The sequence below is a fragment of the Podarcis raffonei genome, chromosome 6 (assembly GCF_027172205.1).
Source record: "Podarcis raffonei isolate rPodRaf1 chromosome 6, rPodRaf1.pri, whole genome shotgun sequence".
Classification (NCBI taxonomy): domain Eukaryota; kingdom Metazoa; phylum Chordata; class Lepidosauria; order Squamata; family Lacertidae; genus Podarcis; species Podarcis raffonei.
Genome location: NC_070607.1, coordinates 20,693,053 through 20,714,886, shown reverse-complemented (window position 1 = coordinate 20,714,886; position 21,834 = coordinate 20,693,053). Strand labels below are relative to the sequence as shown.

The window sequence follows — 21,834 nt, the reverse complement described above, 5'->3', positions numbered from 1 at the left end:
CTTAACTGAATACCACCCTAAATGTATAGCAGTAGTCTTCAGTAGTTCAAGCAGGGACCCACCTTTAATCAAAAACTGCAACACCGGACCCACTTTCAATCTTTTTATCATATCTTTCTCACTTCTCCTTTGTCATTTTCTTTTTTTAAAGTAAACAACAACAACAAAGAATTTTGTGGTGTGTTGTAATGGAGTCATTGCTGGGATCCACCTTGGATTGGGGGTATGACTCAGTTATGGATCCCCTTGCATCAGTTGAACACTGATACTCTCAGTGCTTCCCAAACTTGGATCGCCAGCTATTTTTGGACTACAACTCCCATCATCCCTAGCTAACAGGATCAGCGGTCAGGGATGATGGGAATTGTAGTCCAAAAAACAGCTGAAGACCCAAGTTTGGGAAACCCCATTCTAAACCAATGAGCAAGTGGACTTTCCAGCAGTCTGCCGTTATCAAACCATCTTCCTTTATGGTTAAACTTGGCCACTGTTACCCCTATCAGTAATGAATGACTTTTAATCTTGTACCCCTGTACCAAGTTCATATGTGTTGTCTTGTTTCTGCAGAATGTAACTGTAGCCGTTTTGGCTCAGTCCATGATCGGTGTAATGAAAGAGGAATTTGTGAGTGTAAGCAGGGAGCAACAGGGCCTAAGTGTGATAAGTGTCTGCGGGGATATAACTGGCACAACCAGGGTTGTCAATGTAAGTAACTGCCCTACATCTGCCCTCCTCCTCCTCCTCCTCCCCCCCTTCCCCCCACCCTTTGCTGCCTGCGCTTCTCTGTGCCAATGTGTGCAGTCCCTCAGCACTTTTTTTTAAAAAAAGACGAGAAACCTTTCTGCAAGGTCTCAAAACTCCTTCAGCCTGAAGTTTAATGAAAGCACTCAAAAGGTAGCAAATTGGCTATGCAATTTCTTTCGTTTCAACATGCTGCGTATGTGTAGTGCCCTCTCCCTTTCCTTCTGCCAATGCCTGGAGAAACCTTTAACTAAGATAGCACATATATGCACCTTGTCAGCTACAATCAACTAAAGTATGATGAGCTGTATCACCAGTGTCTGGGTTCTAAAGGCATATTGAAAACAGAAAGGTGAGAAGAATTGTGCATGTACGTTTATTTAGTTGCATTGCCCTTTCCTAGACCCTAGAAATTTTAATTAATATATTGAGCTGTGACTTTCTGTAACAGGCTTAGGGAACCTCCAGGTGTTGCTGGTCTTCCACTGCCAACAGCCCCAGCCAGCATGGCCAGTGGTCTGGAATGATGGGAATTGTAGTCCACCAAGATCTGGAAGGGCACAGTTTCCCTCTCCATGCTCTACAAAGCCCTAACTGTGGATGTTCTGGTTTACTATCTATTATCTAACCATTCAAAACCCAATACTAAGAAATGTGACAAAGTTCATTTGAACTGTAGGAGACAAATCTATGTAGCAAATCTTTTTCTGGATCGCTCCAATAATGCAGTACTACTTGTTCATTTTCCCAATAGAGCAGGAGTGGGAAATGTATGGTTTTCCCCCTGTTGAGGGTTTGCAGTCACTTGGGAGAGGGGGTAATCTACTTTGGGGGGGGGGTTGTCACATGCAAACACTGAACAGAATGGGAGCCATTGGAAGGCATTGACAAAGGTCACACACCATATTGAATGTGGCATAAGTCATGGTAATTTGTTAAGGGTGCTGAGAAGCATTAGGATGTGGACACCTCACAGAGCCACAATTCCCAGCACCCTCAATGAACTACAGTTCCCAGGATCCTTTGGGGGAAGCCATGACTGTTAAAAGTGGTAAAATTGTGCTTTCAATGTATATGGATGTGACCAAAGCCTGGGAGGAGCCCAAGCCTAATATTGGCAGGGACAGAGCTTTCACTTTTCTCCAGATTCCTCCTTGTCATTCACATGAAATTAGGCCAAGGACCATATGAAATTGTGTCCCAAGGTTGCCCACACAGAGAAGCTCCTAAGTAAAGGTCTGCTTACCAAGTGGTTCACCAAGCCATGCAGATGTAACATGTTTCAAAGTCACAAACATAGTATTCTTCAAATATAATGCAAACCATGGTTAGCTTTAAACTGGAGCTTTAAAGCAGGTTTGTAAACCATCGTTAAAACTAACTATGGTTAAGTGTTAGCCTCAGTGTAGAAATAATGCTAACGCCAGTATATACTGGAAAGGGAAAGGGGGAAGGACTTTTAAGTAGGAGAGAAGAGGGAAGGGGACTAGTATATGAGCTAAAGGGGCACACCCATTGTTGAGCATGGGAAATATTATCTGTGCCACTGGGCCAATATAGTGCAGCCTTCCTGGTGCTTGCAGTGCAGGGTGGGTGCAAAAAAACAGGAGCTTAATTGAGAAGTAGAAACAAGAATGGATTTTCAGGTAGGTGAAATGCAATTATCCAATTAGAATTCATCAACTTCTATAGTCTTGCAGTGGAAGTCTCTGGAGCAGAGTGAGCTATTCAGAGCAAACATTTCATTAAACGCATCTTGCCTAGCTCTCCATTAGTGGATTATCAAGAACAAGCTTTGATTTGATGTGTTCATTACTTGATGTTGTGTGCTTTATGCAAATGTATTTCCATTTGTGCCTTGTTTATTGGCTATTTGCCAGTTCCACCCTGTGCATTTCCCCTCATCTTCCAGCAAGCATGCAAAATCACCTTCATCTTCTAAAGTTAGGGTGCATCCTAAATCTACAATGGTGTACTAAAGGTTACATGATTTGGGCAACCTTTAGGCAAGTTAGCATCAATATCCTGTCCCTCCATCCTCCCACACCTGGAAGTGGGTTCCTGCAGAGTATTAATTGTCTCATGCTACCTCTGTCTGTCTCAAGTACTTAGTGAAGTACAAGAATAGTTTGGGGACTGGTGGGTCCTTCAGTAGTTTTGTAGCTTTCGCACATATGCAAAGGTAAACTTGCCAGCCTCTGGTGCTCTTCCTGGTAGCTTGCTTTGAATGTAGGGGCATTACATTGTTTTGACTAGATGTCATTTGGAAATCTCTTGAGATAATACTACATCCTTGCTCCTAGTGCAACTGCTGAAGGTTCCACAAGATCTAACAAATGATTTCATTGAATTGCCTCTCATATCAGAACACCGCCATCCCTCAGAATGCAAGTCCCTTCTTTCTATTCATTATACATTTATCAAACATAATGGAAGACTACTCCAACTCTAAAGTTGCATGTATGCCTATATCTCCCATGGAAATATGGCACTTTAAGGTGTTTGACTTTGACTGCATCACATACTAAATTTTGATAATGTGGGAGACAGCAGAGACAGAAGGGAAAGTGGGGATTCCATGGCAAGGGACAAATGTAAACAAATGCAGTTTTATTTACTCAAAGTTCAATTAAGTTGGGGGTATTGCATACAGCATTAGCCTAAAGGCAAATCAATATGCAACATGAGCTGCTGGTAGAGGTTCAAGTTATGGTAAGCAACAACCCCTGATAACACTGGTTCTGTTCCCAATGCCTATGCAACACCAGGTGAAACCTCATTTGTCTTGAATCTAAATATTTGTCAGTGCAGTAACATCCAGTTAGATTTTGATATATTTTTAGGTTACTGAGAGGCTGCTGTTGTACTGTTTCAGATTTGTTTTTATACTCTAATCTGTCCTGAAACCCCCAGCAGTAAATAGAGTTCAAGGAAGGTGCAAATCAGCACCTTCAAGGTCCACCATTTGTTACACATTAATAGTTGCCCAAAACTGCAACCGGATTGGGACCTTGGCATGTAAAAATAGCTGCTATTGATTTGATTAAATTCACACTGACATTTTCAATTGATCAACACTTTGGATTGAGTTAAGCTATAGCCCCTGTTCCAAAAAAGTTTACTTAGCCAAGACAACAGTCAGACCAGGGGTTTCAGAGGAGGCTACAGGAGGTTCACAGACAGACAGATGAGTGGCCAGAAAATCTGAGGTGGTGTTTTTCCCATAATATATATTAAAAAAAACATTATATATATTTCACCGGGAACTAGCCTTCAAATTAGCATGAATTTTGAAGTGTTTTGATGTCAGCTTGTGCTACCTATAGGTCTTCTGCCTGATTCCCTATTTTTCAGTCCAGGACTCTGTAAACTTTATAATCAGCTCCTTTTCATGTTCACTTCATTTATTTCTCAAGGAAATTTATTATAGTAGTACAGAAAATTACAAGAACAGCAACAGCAGCAACATCTCTCTAATGTGCTATAAAGACTCCCGAAAGATTACTTGCATGAGCATGCAAAGCATACACTCAATATAAATCCTTGTCTCAGCTGAAACTAAGCCATAATGACAACGAGTAGAATATGTGTAGCACGGGCAAAGTTAATGAAGACAGAGCCAGAGAACTGGTGTTATGCAGAACTGGGGGGGGGGGGTATTCTTTTAAGGCGGAACCCAAAAACGGGGAAGAGAGGGGGCAGTGGGTCTGCTGTGAGGTGTGTGTTACAAGCTGTGGCGCTCTGTGTGTGTGTGTGTGTGTGTGTGTGTGTGTGTGTGTGTGAGAGAGAGAGAGAGAGAGAGAGAGAGAGAGAGAGAGAGAGAGAGATATGCATGGCTATGTCCAATGTATAATGAGAATGAGGAAATATAAGGACCCATGGCCTCAGTCACACGTGCATCTAAGCATGCATATGAACTTAACAAACATATGTAATGAAATATTTAGTTCAGAGACAGTGTGCAACGGAGAGGTTACATTTTACAATAGTATGTTGGAAAATCAGTACTTGGATAAAAGTCAAAAGCTTAACATCAACAAAACATACAGTTTTATTACAAAAAATATATAAATATTTATTACTATGAAGTCTTCTGCTGAAGGAAGAAGAATTGGCAAAGCAAACAGCATGTAAATTGGATTGGTAGTATGTTTTTGCCTCGGGCAGAAGGAATGGTGAGAGACACCAAATGAATAAGTGGATCCTAATTGGCAAGAGGAAAGAGGAGGGGAACAGGATTATGTGTTACTAGCAGGCAAAATGCAATAACTGGGGTCAATGTACTTTGATGGATATGCAAAATGACAGTGAGGCTGATCTCAGAAACAAAGGATAGTGTGGAAGGTCCTTTGGGGTGAAGTCATAGTCAAGGGAATGGGCCTGCCCAGAGAACCCTACAAACACTAGCTGTATTTACAATAGGCACATGCATGTTGAAGAGGAGTCCTTGCTGTTACACCAACCTAATGCAATTTGAAATTTGGCCTTCTGTCATGAATCTAAGTAATTGTCCCTGCTCACAAGGTTGGGTCATTCAGACACAGCTGCTAATTGCATAGGATGCATAGTGGTTCCTTCGTGGCTGCGGATACGTCTAAAACATACCTTACAGAGCTCTAGTTCTGCCCAAGAACTATCCCTCCAGCACATTCCCCTGTAGGCCAAGTTCTCATCTGCATAGGCAATCTGCTTCTGCAAGGCTCAACTAGATGTTATTATATGCAACTATACCTATGAGGTTTCTGGTGTTAGAAATCCGTATCATGCTTCCAAGGAGACCTGTATCAGTGCAGCATAACAACATCTGTGTGCCCTGGCAAAACAGGAGGTCTCTGTGCAAGCTACTGCATGGGCTACAGCATCTGACAACTCATCCAGATCTGCAGAATTCTGGATTCTGTTTAGGTTAGTTGCTTTGTATATGTCTGCTGCCATTTGATTTAATTTATTAATATTATGCCTCAAGGGCCAATAATGTTCATGCAATATCTTATTTTACAGATTTTACTTACTATTTTAATTTGATGTTAAGATTACGAGCCACAGGACACCTAATTCATCACATGCATCCATGGACCTCTGCAATATAAAGTTGTTACTGATTTACTGATGTGAAATGTTCAAGGCAAATTTGTAACCATAGACAGCATGGATGGAAGATGTTACCGAAAATTGACAGTGGGTGTTATCTGCTATCCTGCTGTTAGTCGGGGGCAGGGGATGAAAGTGTCCATTCAATAAGCACAGCTGGTAGGGTCTGGGACCAGGGTTGCCACCAAATTTACCTACAGCAACATTTTATGGTCAACTTGAAAGTTCCTACACAGAAGAAATCCCAAGGAATTTTGAAGGAAGCAAAGAGTTTTAGTAAGTTCTTTTTTAAAAAATGTCAAGGGTGCTTTACATATTCCCTGTATCCCTATTGCAATGTCCTTTCTTACGGTAGTAGAGATGACCCTTGTGAATATAGGATTTATACCAAAGAATCAACACCCTATACCGTGTTTTTATCTGTTGATTCTACACTACTATCTTAACAAAGAAGAGCAGGCAAATAAATAATGACATTGCACATCTGAGGATTTCTTTTTCTGATATGTAGATAGAAACAACTTTGAAAAATGTGTCACATCACCTGCTTTAACATTTCACCTGGAGGGAATCTGTTGCACATTTCAATGCATTCAGGTGCCTATGTAACAGCTTTTGAGTTTTTCATTTGTAATATTACATATTCCTATGTTTCAAACAGAGACTAGGAAATATGGGGGAGGGGAAAATCAGAGTCAGAATTGCTAAATCTTAAACTTCTCAGGAGGCAGCTTCCAAAGCAGTGACCCCAGTAGAAGCTTCCATGAAAGTGAAGCCCAATTTAACAGTGAGGCCTCTATCTCTGTTTCTGGATGAGGCACATTTGCTCTTCCTTCTAGTTTCCAAATGACTTTTCTCTAAAGCTGCTGGCAACCCAGGGACACACACACACACACACACACACACACACACACATCCATGCTCCTAAGTCAAGTAAGAGCAAAGGCTTTTCCAAAACGGCTGGAGTGCCTGTCTGCATAAGAGGACACAGATGCCTTATCCTCCAAGGAGGCTCCATTCCAGGAAATCAAGACTCCTTCGCCAGATTATATAAAGGAGGGGTGGGAACCTTTGGTCCTCCATACATTTTTGGACCATGACTCCATCACCCTTGGCAAAAGATGGCTGGGGCTTGTGGGAGTTGTAATCCAAGACACCTGTAGATCCACAGGTGCTCTATCCCTGGTATAAAGCATCAGTCAACACCAAACACTTCCAGTAAGCCTGTAGTTTAGGGAGCTCTCCGTGGTCTTGACTCTTATCTGCCTTTATTGCATTTCACCACATCTGACTGGAATATATCCACAGACTCCAGCCTGGAACAGGAAGAGGATGTGGTTTTATTAACACTGAAGGCAGAGCTATTTGCAAGTTTCACTTGGGGCAAGTGTCTCCCAGTGTTGCACATTCAAACACTGTTCAGGCGACTACTCTGCATAATATTAAGTGCTGAGATAGCTGGCTTGCATGGCAATGGTCAAGATTAAGAAACAATGATTTGCCTAAAGCCACTCAATGAATTAATGACTGAATTCAACTTGATGCCTAGGAGTTATCAGCTCAGTTCTCTTAGACATTTTACTTCACTCATAACCATGTATTTAACCTTTCTACGCATTTGCGATCATATATGACTTCAATGGGATATAAAACTGTAAAATATTTGCCCCCTAACATGTGTGACTTCATTCTGCCTGTAAAATGGAATAGTTCATTATTTGGAGGTGTTACAAATGACATCCTTTCCCTACTGTGCATTTTTTATCCCAACTAAACTGAATTAGGGATGCAGGCATGAAACACTGAACGTCTATGGCCCTGTTGTGAAAATTCTCATTTATGTGCAGAACATTTAGATAAAGTGTTAAGTATTATTTATTGTATTCATACCACCAATATATAAAGAAATTATCTTTTAGAGATCCCAAATTACATTCCTGCATACTTCTAAACTGTGCTCTAAACAATAATCTGTAATACAATTTTTTGTTTTGATAAAGATGGCCTAAATACATCTCATTCTAACAAAGCAAAACAGAAAGACTTAATTTGGTTCCATTTGACAAAATAATATCAATAAAGTGTAGTAGTTGCTTTAGTGTAGTGAGTTAAATGGCACATTTGTTCAGCTCTCACTATGATCTGTTGTTGCAATGCAAATAAACACTAATTTAGCCACACAGGAAACTTTTATAACATGTCTGACACTTGTTGCAACACTCTAAGTTGGAAAAATGTGATGATGCCCTGAAGCTGCACTTATGAATTTACCATCAAATCTTTTAAGTGAAGGCAATCTAGTGGAGTTATTATATGAGGGCTTCATGCCAATTGGAGAACAAAATGTGTCCCAGGGGCTGGTTCAATAAGTTGACTCTGGCCAGGAGATACATTGGTCTGCTCTAGTAATGCTGTTCTTATGGATCTTTAAAAAACACACACACACTTCATTTCCATACAATTTCATATGTTGGCCTTACATCAGTCAGAGTATAATGTGTTGCCATGAATGTAGTAATGGGGCACCATACTAGAAATGCAACTAACAGTTACCTGTAAGACTTCAGTATAGGCAAAGAAGCATAATTTTTCGCATCTGTTGAGGTAGATGTCTCAGACAATGGTCCCAGTGAAGTATGACCTTTTCTTAGGAGGCTGTCAACTCCCCTAGATTGTCTCAGCAGAAACAGAAGGGGATTTTTATGCCCTCTCCCCAAATTAAAAAATACAGTTGTATCCAGTGCAGTTGTCCCATTAGCACAAAGACTTCCTCCTGCACATCAGGACTCCCTCTCCCTGTGCGCCTTCCACCCACCCCCAAATCTAGAGGGGATAGAGTGGGAGTTCTTGAACTAACAGGATGACTTCGTTAGATGCAACCCATAATGTTTGGATGAAGGTTACTGCTGGAGGAGAGGCATTCAGCTTTGCTGAAGGTCCCAAGCATCTCTAGTTAAAATAACTTTTGGCTGCAGGGCTAGGAAAAGCCCCCTTTCTGCTTCAGACCTAGGGGTCCACTGCTACTCCAAACACAACTGGACTAAATTTTATTTATTGCATTTAAAAAAATATTCTGTCCTGACCTTTAACATAAAAATTTTCGGACAAATGGCAGCTTCATATGTTCATTATGTGTTTGTTTATCCATATCCTTGCGATCCCATCCCCATAGCCAGTGACTCAGGTTTAAGCCAGGAAGCTCCACAAGGGTACTTGCTCAAATTATGGTGAAATATTAGATATACCCACTCATAAGTGTACAAAGATTACAATCCAAGGAAAAGGCCATCTTGCTTTATCAGCAGTGTCACATGAGAGTTATTTTCACTTCTGTCGCATGCAAACAATAATGAATGTATAAAAAGTTAAACAAGGAGCCTGTTTCTTCTCTTCAAAAAGTATAATTTTTAAGCGGCTAATACTTGATGGCTTGGTAATAAATATTTCAATACAAGATATGGCAATCAGAAGTAGCTTGGAATGAAAATGCAAAGGGAGCTTAGAACAGAAAGAGACAGAGCTTCTATTAGGTGCATGAAATAAAACAGCTTGAAAGATTAAAACAACAATTGCTATGTTGGACTGCAAATCTATTGAAGGGGAAATTATAATGTTTATCGAGAAGAATTATTCATTGCTCATTTGAGCAAAAGCAGGCATGGGCAGCTTGTATTGTGAAATGACAGGTGGGCAGACATTACTGTAAAAGTTTGTCCTCAGTAGGAGTTGTGAAATTAAACTTTGTATAAACTGTTTGCTCATCACTGACTTAGAACAGGCACACACAAAATTCCCAACAATCCAGCAATATATAAACCTGGCATTAAGGCCAGATATTAATAGATATGGACTATTTTTTTAAAAGTCATTAATATTAAATTCCATTGCATTTTTTTAAGCCAAGATTATTAAAAGGAAATGCTGCTAAATATGGGGTATGTCCATGGCAAGTCTGATGGCAGAGCAACTTCACCTAAGGTGGACAGCTATTTCCCCGCCCCCCAACAAGTCTACTACCTACTACCAAATACTATATCACAATACTACCCAAATGACAACGGGGCCACAATCAGAAAGCAAACATGGATCCTGGGCTAAAGGATTCTCCCTACTACCACCACCAAATGATGCAAATCAAATAGGGCAAACCCACCAGGTCACCATGTGGGGTGTTCTATGGCTCGCTGGCCCCTATCTGGGCCTTCGGACACAACCTTCCCCCTGGACTCCTTTACTGGCGTACCCTGTAATTCTGATTGTGGAGAAAGGGTGTGGGACGCACCCCCTTGGCTAAGGATCCAATCCAATGCCTCTTTCCACCAAAACGTTGTGACAGTTTCTATGAGGAAGACAAAACCCCAAGGCAGGCCCAATTTTGGGGCAGCGGAATTCCTCCCTGGGGCTGAATATGGTGATTCATCAACCACAACAAGGTGATACATGCGTGCTGCCCACTTGCCTCTGGGCAGCAGTCTCATGCTGACTGCTGTCTGCTCCCAGCGCAGCTGGTTTAAATGCTGTGGCAGTGGACCAGAGTGAAGCCTGGGTCCATCACCAGAGCCCCGCCCACCCAAATGGCCATGATTGGCCAATTCAAATAAAATTCAGTGGTAAATCTCGTTGACCCCTGCAGCCAGCTGAGGCTGATGATGGAGTCAGCCAGGTGTGCAGATAAGAACCCGCTGCTAACGGTAAGCAGTCTTTACTGATTTTACAGATAGGGCATGCTGAGCTTAGTAGAAAACATATCCCATACTAAAGAAAACACTAAACATGAGCTGTAAGCATGGAAACCAGTGTCATACACTGTTACTTAGAAGTGAGTCCCATTCAGTTTAATGACATATACTTCCTCCCAGGTAAGTGGATATAGGATTGCAGTCTGAATCTCTTTACTTGCCTCTGTTCAGGTTATTTCAACAGCAACAAAGAAATACCATTGGCAACAAAAAAGAAAAATTAAGGCAGCTCTACTACTAGCATTTAGCCGGGAATTAAGTGCTATGAACAGTTTAAGCCTTAAAAAGGTAAAGGTACCCCTGCCTGTACGGGCCAGTCTTGACAGACTCTAGGGTTGTGCGCCCATCTCACTCAAGAGGCCTTACATCTCAGTAAATATTGCATGGGATTGGGCTACATAAGTGTGAAGCAACGAACTGCATTTTTGAGAGCTATGGACAGATCGTTCCAAATAGAAACAGGAACACGCAATCTCTCAAACATGTTCGCAGACATGTCCCCAGGCAGACAATACATATCTAGAAATACACAATTTTCGGTCATTGAAGGAGCTTTTGAGCCGAAGCACACACTACATCCTCATTATATATCAGCAGGAGATTGTTCAGCAGGGTGCTCAGTTAATGAGATGCTGCATTGTGGTAAATTTGGAAAAGTAGCCATTTTGGTGTCACAAGGTGAAGTCCTCTTTCAGTGAAAAAGATGCTTAACTTAAACTGTTGTTATTGTCTAGGTTTTTTTCTTTCTTAAAAAAAATTCTTATTTCCAAGGCAGTTGTGGAGAGACAGTTTCACTATATGTGGCCCTCCCCAACCACCATAACTAAGAGTGGGTTTGGAGAATAAGGCAGGAGCTGCTGAATATTATAATGTAAACGGGTCAGTATCTTTGAGCCCAGTCACCCACTTCTACCTACCAACGGTAGAAGAGATTTACAAACCTCTTTAACAGGCACAAGTACAGAAGCATTGGGCTCCAATCCTATACATACTCAGTAAACCACACTGAATTCAGTGGCGCTTACTTTTGAGTAGACACATATAGGCTTGTGCTCTTGTGACATGCCTAACACCAATGCAGCTGTGCCAGTTTAATATGTTCTTCTTCATCCAGCATTCTCACACAGCAATACAAGGGACACAACTTAGTCTCATTGGCACAAAAACATACCAGAATTGCAGACCCGAGGTCAAAGAGCATCACCCCAAAATGTACCTTGTCCACATTCACAATTTTCAGATACCCATAGCACTTTAAACAAGCTAGCTATTATACATGATATGCTCATGTTAAGCTTATCACCATGCAGTATATTTAAACTTTTAAGAAATTCAAAATAACTCACTAAATGTTTAGCTGCATGCCTGTAATATAAAGTTTTATGTGACTTTCAGGTTCCTTTCCTCCTGACAGATCCTTGCCGTATTTACCAACCTGGTCTTTCCCAATATGCTTCTCAAACACATGATAAACTAAGAAGATCCTTCTGGATCAGGCCAATGACCCATCTAACCCTGCATTATGTTCTCAGAGTGGCCAGCCAGATGCCTGGGGAAGCCCACAAACACAGGGCCTGAACACAACAGCACTCTCCCCACCCCCCTGTTCCACCCATCTGTTCTCTTCTCTTCACTTCTACTCCCAGTCTTGCTTTCCTACGCATCTTACTCCCTTTCCCCTTCTTGCCTTGGATAATCTGACCTGCCATTTCCACCAGTGGCAGCTGCAGGCTCTTCAAAATGTCAAACTGCTGTGCAACAGAAAGGCAGCTGGGGTCATTACTGAAAGAGGCTTCTTCATCACCACTAGAGCCATAAAAACAATTCCCTTTGTAGATTATAGTACAGATACTGAGAAGAAGCAGGCTTCTCTGTTTCCTTAGTTGTCTTTGAAAAGTGTTTAAAGTTCTAGCCATCATTTGAGAGCCTTGAGCAACTTCACTGTATTAGAACCAGGGCATTTTTTTCCAGCCATAATTCAGTTCCGGCACCTGTCAGGTGGGCCATTGCCATTATATGAGAACAAGGGAAGTGTTCATGGTGAGTTCTGGTACCTCTTTTCCTAGAAAATAGCACTGATTAGAGATATTTAACTTCATTTCTTGCTTCACCTAAGGTAGATTCAAAGTTTAAATCCTATGTGTATTCAAAAAGATATGAACCTTATACTTTTCCATAATTACTAGAAAAGACAGAAGAGTGTTGTTTAGTTTACATTACTAAAGGTATTTAAAAGAGAAGATATTGTGAACATTTTGCTTCTTATTTAAAAGTCTTCGCTGATAAGAAAATGTATAAATCTTAAATACCATATCATAATTTAAAGAGGTATGAGTGGGAGACATTCCAATAGAGAGATTATTTATTTTCACCTTATATTTTACAGTGCTGGCACAGTGACGTAGCAATAAATAATCTGCCTTTTCCCACACATAAAGCAAATAGGGGGTATGTGCCTCATAACTAATATAAATCCTGATTTCCCCCTCCCCCACCTGTTAGCTTGGTTCATAAAAGTAATGTTATAATTTTACTCTACTTTGCAACCTCCACAGATAATTCTTCGGAGTTTGTCAATCCAAACCTTGCTTCCATCTCCATACAAATTTGAGGGTTTGAAAAGTGACCCCTAAACTTGCATTCATCCGCAAGTAAAGCAACACAGGATGTATTTCACAAGGCCTTCTGCCTATATCACCATAACCACATTTGGAATCCCTGATCCCTAGGGAGAAGGCCAAGAATGCAGTCCTTTCCTCCTAGCTGGAAGCAAGGATTACAGCCAGATGTAAAGAGCTTGCACATGTGGCTTTGCCACATTCTTATTATCCATTCATTTATTCATGAAATGTATTTATTAAATTTATATTCCTCCCTTCAAACCCAGAGCAGTGCATGACAAAATATATATAATATGGAGATCATAAAACAACAATTATAAACTGTATATTTATTTATTTATCCCTTCACTTAATTTTTCATTTGTGCCACGTTCTGCTCTTGTAACTGGTGTTCTACTGCTGTTAGTTAGGTTTCCCCCCCAGAAAACATAACATTTAAAATAACTGATAACCTATTCAATTTCAAGCCATAATGTGGAAACATGGCCTCTTTGCTACTATTCAGCTCCTGTCAATATATCAAGTAAAATCCCAACTTCTGTGATTTACCATAGGGGGGGAGGGAAATCTAAAATGGAATTTGCACAAATTGTCAAAACAATAAATTGTCATTTTGTTCAAAGCCAAAGCAATATTAAAAATAGGACCAGCTTCTAGTGCTCCCCCCCCCCATGCACAACACTAAAGTGAAGCAGTAATTAAAGTTTTTAATTGGCATGGATAATCCAGACAGAAATCTAATATCTTTCTCATTGTGAGGAAATTCAAATCCAAAGGATTCTCTTTTAGCTACCCAAATGTAGAATAATTCTTTTCAAAGCATTTCCATAAGCATTTTGCTATGCACAGCGGGTATCTCGCACAAAAATTTACATAACAGACTTGACTTACCTCTTTGGATCCATTCTAATCTACTTATTAAAATGTGTAGGGCAGTATTTTTCTTCCCTGACAAAAAACTGGAGTGTACATATATAGCTCAGCCAGAACAAATTTCCCTTTTAAGTCAAGCATACAATTTTCAAATGTGGTATTAGACAAGAGTCTGTACGGAAACCCACCGTATTGCTCAGTAACCCTCTAGTCACATCCCAATGCAAGGTTTCCATAAAAGAGCTGTGCTCCAGTATTATCTGCATGCTTTTTAATAATTCAGAAGATGAGGAATTGTATAGCTATAATCCAGAGTCCAACGTATTTTCCAAAGGTCCCCATAAACTCTCATTGCCAACTATAGTGGTTTATACTGTGTACTGAATACATTTCTTCTCTTCTGTAGTAAACAGTGCACCCAAGTTGCATACACAAGGCAATATTTAATATCCACATACTATGGAGGCAGCTTACTGAGAGCTGATCCTGAAATGAAGGTGACAGAACAGCCATTTTATGGATAACTGTGAGATAGATTTCACATTTTTCACAAGCCCAAACCCTGCTCATGAGACTAGTTGAAAGAAACCACCTCACTAATTGAATTCTTGAGAAATGAATAATTACTGATGAGAACAAAAGCTTTCATCAAAAGTCTATTGTTTTATCTAGTTTTGAATCCATTTCATAATTTTCTACACACACACACACTTTACAGTCCTTGAGAAATATACATATTGCCCTCGCTTGCTTTAACTGACTTTAGTTGCCTTCAGTGATCATCATTTGGTCATATATCTTTATACCATCATAACCTAATTACATCTACTATATCAAGGGTGGAGAACTGGATTTGTCCAGCAGGACAAGTCCGAGAGGTGAACAAGGCCTCTCACCTGTCAATCACCTCACAGTTGGGTATGTGTAACCTGGTAAAGAGAAAATTGAGAGGTGATTTCATAGCCATCTTAAAATATACATGAAGGGCTGTCAGATAGAAGATGGAGCAAGCTTCTTTTCTCCTGCTCCAGAGGGACCCAAACCAATGGATTCAAATTGCAGGAAATGAGATTCTAACTAAACATCAGAAGAACTTTCTGACAGCAAGAGCTGGCAGCTGGCAGTGGAACTGACTACCTTGGAGAGTGTAGAATCTACTTCCTTAGAGGTTCTTTTTAAAGCAGAGGTTGGATGGCTATCGTGTCAGGGATTCTTTAGTTGCAATTCCTGCATTGCAGTGTCAAGTGGGACCCAGAGAATGAGCTAAGTAGTGCTGGCAATAGGCCCTTCCAAGACCTGAGGCAAGTGCCCAACCATGGCAACCTCTGGTGCCAGGGGTAGGAAAGGAGGAGTGTGTTCTCGGGGCAGGGAGTTGGTGGGTGGGGCTTCTGAAGAGTAGAGGCAGTGGGGTGGGCAGATGGAAACCAAAAGGGAATTTTGATCGAAACCATAAAATTAGTAATAATAATTTGTTGTTGTTGTTAATTTATTTATTTATACCCTGCCCATCTGGCTGGGTTTCCCCAGCTACTCTGGGTGGCTCCCAACAGATAATAATAATAATAATAATAATAATAATAATAATAATAATAATAATGCGATAAAACATCAGACATTAAAAGAATGTAGAGGCATATAAGATTCATTTCTCCCTTTCAAACATACCAAGCACTCCAAACCACTGCCGTTCCTATTAGAAAGACTTCGTCTTCAGGTCTGGTTGCATACTCCTGACTCTCTTAAGGCTGCCCAAGGCTCTGTGTTATGACATGTGGCTTTCCTCCATCAAAAAAAATTAGGTTGTCAGTACCTTCGGGGAAGAATAATCTACATTTTCATGCGGACTCTTACTGCATACTTGGTACAGATTTTCATATATAGATATATGTAATGTCCAACCTAAAGCTGAACAGGAAAACATTTGCTCTCCTTCACTGTGGGAGTCTTTTATCGCATTTGAATACTACTATGTTCCCTTCATTTTCTTATCTCTAAGCTGTATGCGCACAGTTCCTTTGGCCTTTCATTACCAGCCTCATGCTTTTGAACTTCATTATCACATTTACAGCTTTCCCCAGTCTTCACCAACCGATTGTACCCCTCAGGTGACTCCAGCAGCTTTGAGGACTGTATTATGAACTGCCTGGTATCCAAAGACAATCAAAAGGATTTATGGCATGGCTGGAGCTGAGGATTCCTTCCCACCCTTAAGAATCTTCTTCCTGAAAGCACTTGATCTAAATCAGACAACTGCACAAGCTTAGTTAACCGCGCCTCCCCTTGCCTAAGAACAACTGGAGGGCTCCATCCCCTCTGGGACAACAGTAATTCTAAAATGCCTAATCCTGGATTTATTTTCAATTTTGTCCGTTTTAGAAAGCAATCTCTTGTTATCCTCTATCAGGCCTGTCAAAACGACTCTATGATGTGAGATTATTATCTCTGTCTGGAGAGAGTGCCCACTTATTCTTTTGTGCAGTGCTGGATGTTGTTCCTTTACTCTTTTACCTTTTCTGTTATTTCAAAGTCCTTGGTAGCTGCATTTCTACTGTTGCACACCTCTGGAACCGATTGTATGATTTCATAACATTTTTGAGCATAGGAGATACAGAATAGTTTTAAGTCTATTTCTCTATAACCCTGGTCTCAAAAGACCCTTCCTTCCTTCCTTCCTTCCTTCCTTCCTTCCTTCCTTCCTTCCTTCCTTCCACATATTAGGAAATGTTGAGGTTTCAAAATTGTGACTTACATTGCCCATATGCAAACATTCTGAATGAGTTTCTGCTTCCCATATTTTCATGGAGCAGAGTCTATATGAATTACTGCAGTCCTGACCCTATTCCATAGTTTAGCCCAAAATTGGGTCATCATCATCATCAAACATGGCATCACTGCCTTACTCTTCAGAAGCCGGTGGATCCTGATCAGAAACTGGCTTAAAACAACTTGCTACGCCAACAACTGTCAGATTTTTGGGTTTTTTTAAAAAACTCATTCTCCAGAGATCTAGTATAAGTTCAAATAAATATTTACAGAAGGTCATTAAGTGTGATGCTTTGAAAATAATCTGATTTAATTCACTGGGACTTATTCCAAATTAAGTGTGCATAGCTCCAGGCTACAGTCCTATGAATATTTACTTGGGGATAAGACCACTGAATTCATTGGGATTTACTTTTGAGTAAACACATGTAGGATCGAGTTATTATTCAGCAATGAGTTGCCTTTGGGCAATGTTGTTAACTTGTTTTTATTATTTTAAAACTAACTTCATTTCAAATTAAGTGTGTGGCTACCAAATCCCTTTCAGATGACATAGTCGAAGATGCACCCATCTCCAGTTCTGTGGCTGATCTTGATTTTTCTTAAGCACCTCACCCCCCTTGATATGCAGTTAATTACTTCACCTTCTCAAAGACCATTACTTTCACTTTTTTGTCTCATGGGGGAGGGAATATTTCGTTTTCAGCCTAGTCTTCATGTTATAATTATTCATTCTTTCCATAGCATTGGAGTAAGTGGTTGTTTTTCATAGCGGCATACAGCTTTCTTTCACATGATTTCACATTGTAAAAATAGGAAAAATGATATAATGTTAGTATATATATACTAATCCACTGAATGAGTGTCACTTTTTAGAAGATCTACTGCTGTACCAGAGGTCAAAAGCTGTTACATTCATTTTCCAGTCCATATTGCTGGAATCGTGACTTCATTCAAAATCTGGGCTGGGGAAACCTTAGGTGAAATGTTAAGAAACATGAAAAGCCTGCAATCAGCAGCACCTAAATATAGTATACTGACTCTCGTAGTCTTTAATAGGGTCATCCATTATGCTATAATGATTATAGGGTGTCTGCCTTGAGTGGCTCCTTTCCCTTCAGTCTTAACACTTTGGGTCAGTCTCAAATGCCACCTTTTCTCAGTTGCTTCAGCATTAATCAGCCACCAAGTTGAAGAAATGGCTGCTTTTCCCAGGAGGCCACTAGCAATTGCATCCCAGATCTCCCATTGCCAAAATGTGGAAATCCATCAGTCCCAGCTATTAAGTGCTAATGAGAGCAAGGTTTCTGTGCATTTAATAGCCGTGTGGGAGCAGGGATTTCATCAGGTGATGCTTATCTCACTTGTAGATGATAAACTGCCACCTTTCTATGCAACTGTAAAAGTACGCCAGCACAGTGTGCTTCTTTGCATCTTCCCCTTATTGGAGTTCATACAGGTGATGGCTTGCACCACTCTCTATTACTGGTATTCAGTATTTTATATTTATTCAATATGTTATTAACAGTAATCAGCTTTTTGTCGTGTGATGGTGAGACCTTTGTTCTTGAATCCTGTTTTAGGCACATAAAAACCATGAAATCTACTTCTGACCTATCTGGGCCGCATATGAAGCTGTGGCATCCCCAGACACTCTGGGGTTCTCCAGTGGTGTACTATACATCTCAGTTCCATCACCTCCCTGTTAGTGAAAAAGATTCCCATGCCCCAGAACGCTGTTCCCTGCAGCATATGTTGATCAAAACAACTCTTCCCCCCCCCCTTTTTTTTTTTTGCTAGATTTGCAATTATTAATGACACTGGGATTAGAAAACAAATGGCTTCTTGTGAATCTATACTGCCATTTTCTAACACGTGAACTTGTGCTACAGTGTTGTGATTATGCCTCTGAAGTTGTGTTTGCTAATCTGCCATGAACCAGTCATAGTTGGAAGCTAGCTACTATGGGTCCTACCAAAGGTCCATTTATTCAAATATTGCTTCTGTCTGATGATGTGAGTGAAAGCAACTTGTGTGGTAGAACAGTCATCAAGGAGGAAATAAATTTGTGGCTAGCCAAAGGTTGAAGGGTATAGGTGACTCACCAGCTTCACTCAAACATCAAAGATAAAGAATAGAGATGAGCTGGATATGATTTGCGTAAAAAAACATTGTCATTTGCAGCCAAGCAAAGGTAGGTAAAGGTAAAGGTATCTTATTGCAGCCAAGCAATAAGATAACGAATGCATGAAACTACACACACACACACACACAATGCATACAAACCAATGCATAAAACACCCCCTTCAAGGTGTTTTACATAAGAATTTGCCTTCACTTTTTTAGCTTGCATGTCATACCATGGATCAAGCTACTAGTATCCTTTCTATATGGCCCTCTAAATACTTAGGACAGGGCATACCAAGAGTTAGAGCATCACAAAACATATCACTACACCGCAGTTGAAAAAGCAGAAGTATCAACGCAAATGATTAAAATGGAGCTGCCAGTAATTTCATTGTAAACTTTATAAAATGCTGCAGTTACTGTGGGGTGGAAACCATAGGCGCAGACAGGAATCATTCACTCTTAAACACTCAAATGTTTTGCAAATAAAAATAAACCAAAACAATAATTATTAGTTATGAGATAGGCACACTTAAGGAAATGTCTCAATTTGCATTCAACGTCTAGATATTAAGCGCTCATCTGGTGTTTAAGAGGGGCATTTAATTAAGTATTAGTTTCCCATTTAATTATTTAAGGCTAGTAATGATCAATATCCATGCTATTGCATTGATACTCCATGCCTGACATTGCCCAGTTTAGAAAGAAACAAAGAAACACCAAACCACAGCTGCCCTTTTCAAACATGCCGAATCTTTTAAGGGACTTTGCAGCTGGATTTTTCTACAAAAGTTTTATTTATTTCAAGCCAAATGAACTGAAAGATCATATGTGAATATTAGATATAAGCAGCATAGTCTGCAACCTTACACACACTTAAGTCCTATACATGTCTACTCCAAAATGGTCTCATTGGGTCAATGGAACTATACCTCTTATGGTAAGTGTCCTTGCTGAGGATATAGACTGTAAGGAATAATAATCACTGATCATTTGACTGCAGTGCAAAGCAGTCATGTGCAGACAAATCATTTATCAACAACACAAATCTTCATTCTCTCCTCAGAGGCATTGCTTTTCAGTGCTGTTGGAAATGCATCACTTTACATCCAACACCACAAACAGAAATAGAACTCAACATATGCTGTGGTATTCACTGGAGTCAATTTATTAATTTAGATGCTAATCAAAGGATTATATACATATTTGAGTGAACCAGTCTGAAGATTTCCAAACAAATGTGGAAATTCACAAAACACAATCTTGCTATGAGTATCTAAGAAAAAGTCTAGTTCCTTATTCTGCATTTATTTCTTCTGTTGCTGCTTGCAATCTTTTCCCAGACTTGAAATCTCATCAGACTTGCTTTATGGTTTATTATTTCTCTTGGTTTATATCTGCAATATAAATATGCCCAATTAGGCTCGTCTAGTGTGCTATATTAAAGAAGACTAAAATGCAGACATATGGTCATCATCATCACAATTCCCTGAGCAAGCAGCATTTATAATGGCTTAATATGCAGTTGTGACATTTACAGATCAGAAACTGTGGATGCATTTCAGTGTTGTGTCAATGGGTCATAAAAAATACATTAGCACTGCAAAAGGAATCACACAGGAAGGTGACGAAGGAGGAACATGTTTAGATGCTGCCTGTTGGTTGCCCTCCTGTTAATTATGGCACGGTATGCTGGAGAGGAAGTGAAAGAGCATTATTATTCAACGCATTTGCATGAACAGAATTAGAAGTCAACTGTGCATCGGGAACAAAGGGCATGCTTTATAAGCAACTGTAAGGGAAGCAATTCCACCAAGAACTACTTGTTGCTGCAACCTCTGTTGATTTGAATAGAGCGAACACATGAAACTTCCTTATTTTTGTGTCAGGGTTTGGTCCATCCTGCCCAGTGCTGGCAGGTCCTACTCAGGTCCTACTCAGGTCTGCTCCCTGAGATTGTTCTAACTAGAAATGGAGTCTGGATTGAACCTGAAAACTTCTGCTTAAACAACATGCATTGAATTACTGAGCCATTGCCTTCCCCCGATAAAGAAGACTATGAGGGATTTATTTGATTGGTACTTTGAGTGTTTAAACTCCTTTTAGAATATGTCTATCATAAAAGAAGGAGGATTAGCAAGAGATTGGACAGAGGATGCATGCTGGGTGGGTGGGTGGAAGGAAGAGAATGTATGCATAGGAAGAAATGTTTTAAAATGTGACATATGTGCTTCTCGGTTAATTGTCATCTGTGGCTAATAGTCACTTTGGTGTTGTTGTTGTTGTTTTAAAAAGGGAGGAATTTGTCCTGTTTCTTTCTGTATTCACTTGCTTATGAGATTCCCCAGGAGCATGCTCCCATCGCTCTGCTATTTCCTCCTTGCGCTTTCTGCTTACCTTCCACAGATACGTTTGCTCAGTGTAATGGCATCATGTCTCATATTGGTATTTTGCTTTGGGCAACTAAGTGTTGCCTTTTTGTTAACGCACAAGTTTTGTCCTGTTTGCTGCAAATATCATCATTGTATATAAACATGACTATTAATAATTCCAGTTCAATCATAATAATGACAACATATAGAGACTTTGTTCAGACAGTAATGCTTCCCTTTGCTATGCCCTGTCTGTCAGGAAAACTGCACCTTAAGGCACTCCAAAGGCAAGGCCAGCCCAGCTCTAAGGCAATTGCCTCAGGCAGCAGGATCCACAGGGACAACAGATCCTGATACCAATGTTCACTCACCCCTTCTTCCCTGGGGGGGTGCCATTTTGTGGTTCGCCTCAGGGGCCAAAATATCTTGGGCTGGCCCTGTCCAAAGGTATAAAATTACTTGGATACTGAATAACTGTGAGCCTGCAATCTGACAACAAATTAAGTA

The 21,834-nt window shown here is 40.3% G+C and overlaps 1 protein-coding gene across 9 annotated transcripts in view; it reads left to right on the top strand.

Annotated features, from left to right (window-relative positions):
* NTNG1 (netrin G1) overlaps window positions 1–21,834 on the top strand; it is a 207,936-nt gene that overhangs the window by 182,332 nt on the left and 3,770 nt on the right. For 5 of the 9 annotated variants that reach the window (XM_053391581.1, XM_053391572.1, XM_053391574.1 and 2 more), the window contains one exon: window positions 568–705. The exons of the other annotated variants lie outside the window; for them this stretch is intronic. In XM_053391581.1, the coding sequence (XP_053247556.1) occupies window positions 568–705 (138 nt within the window). The remainder of the gene's footprint in view (window positions 1–567; window positions 706–21,834) is intronic. 9 annotated transcript variants of the gene reach the window in all.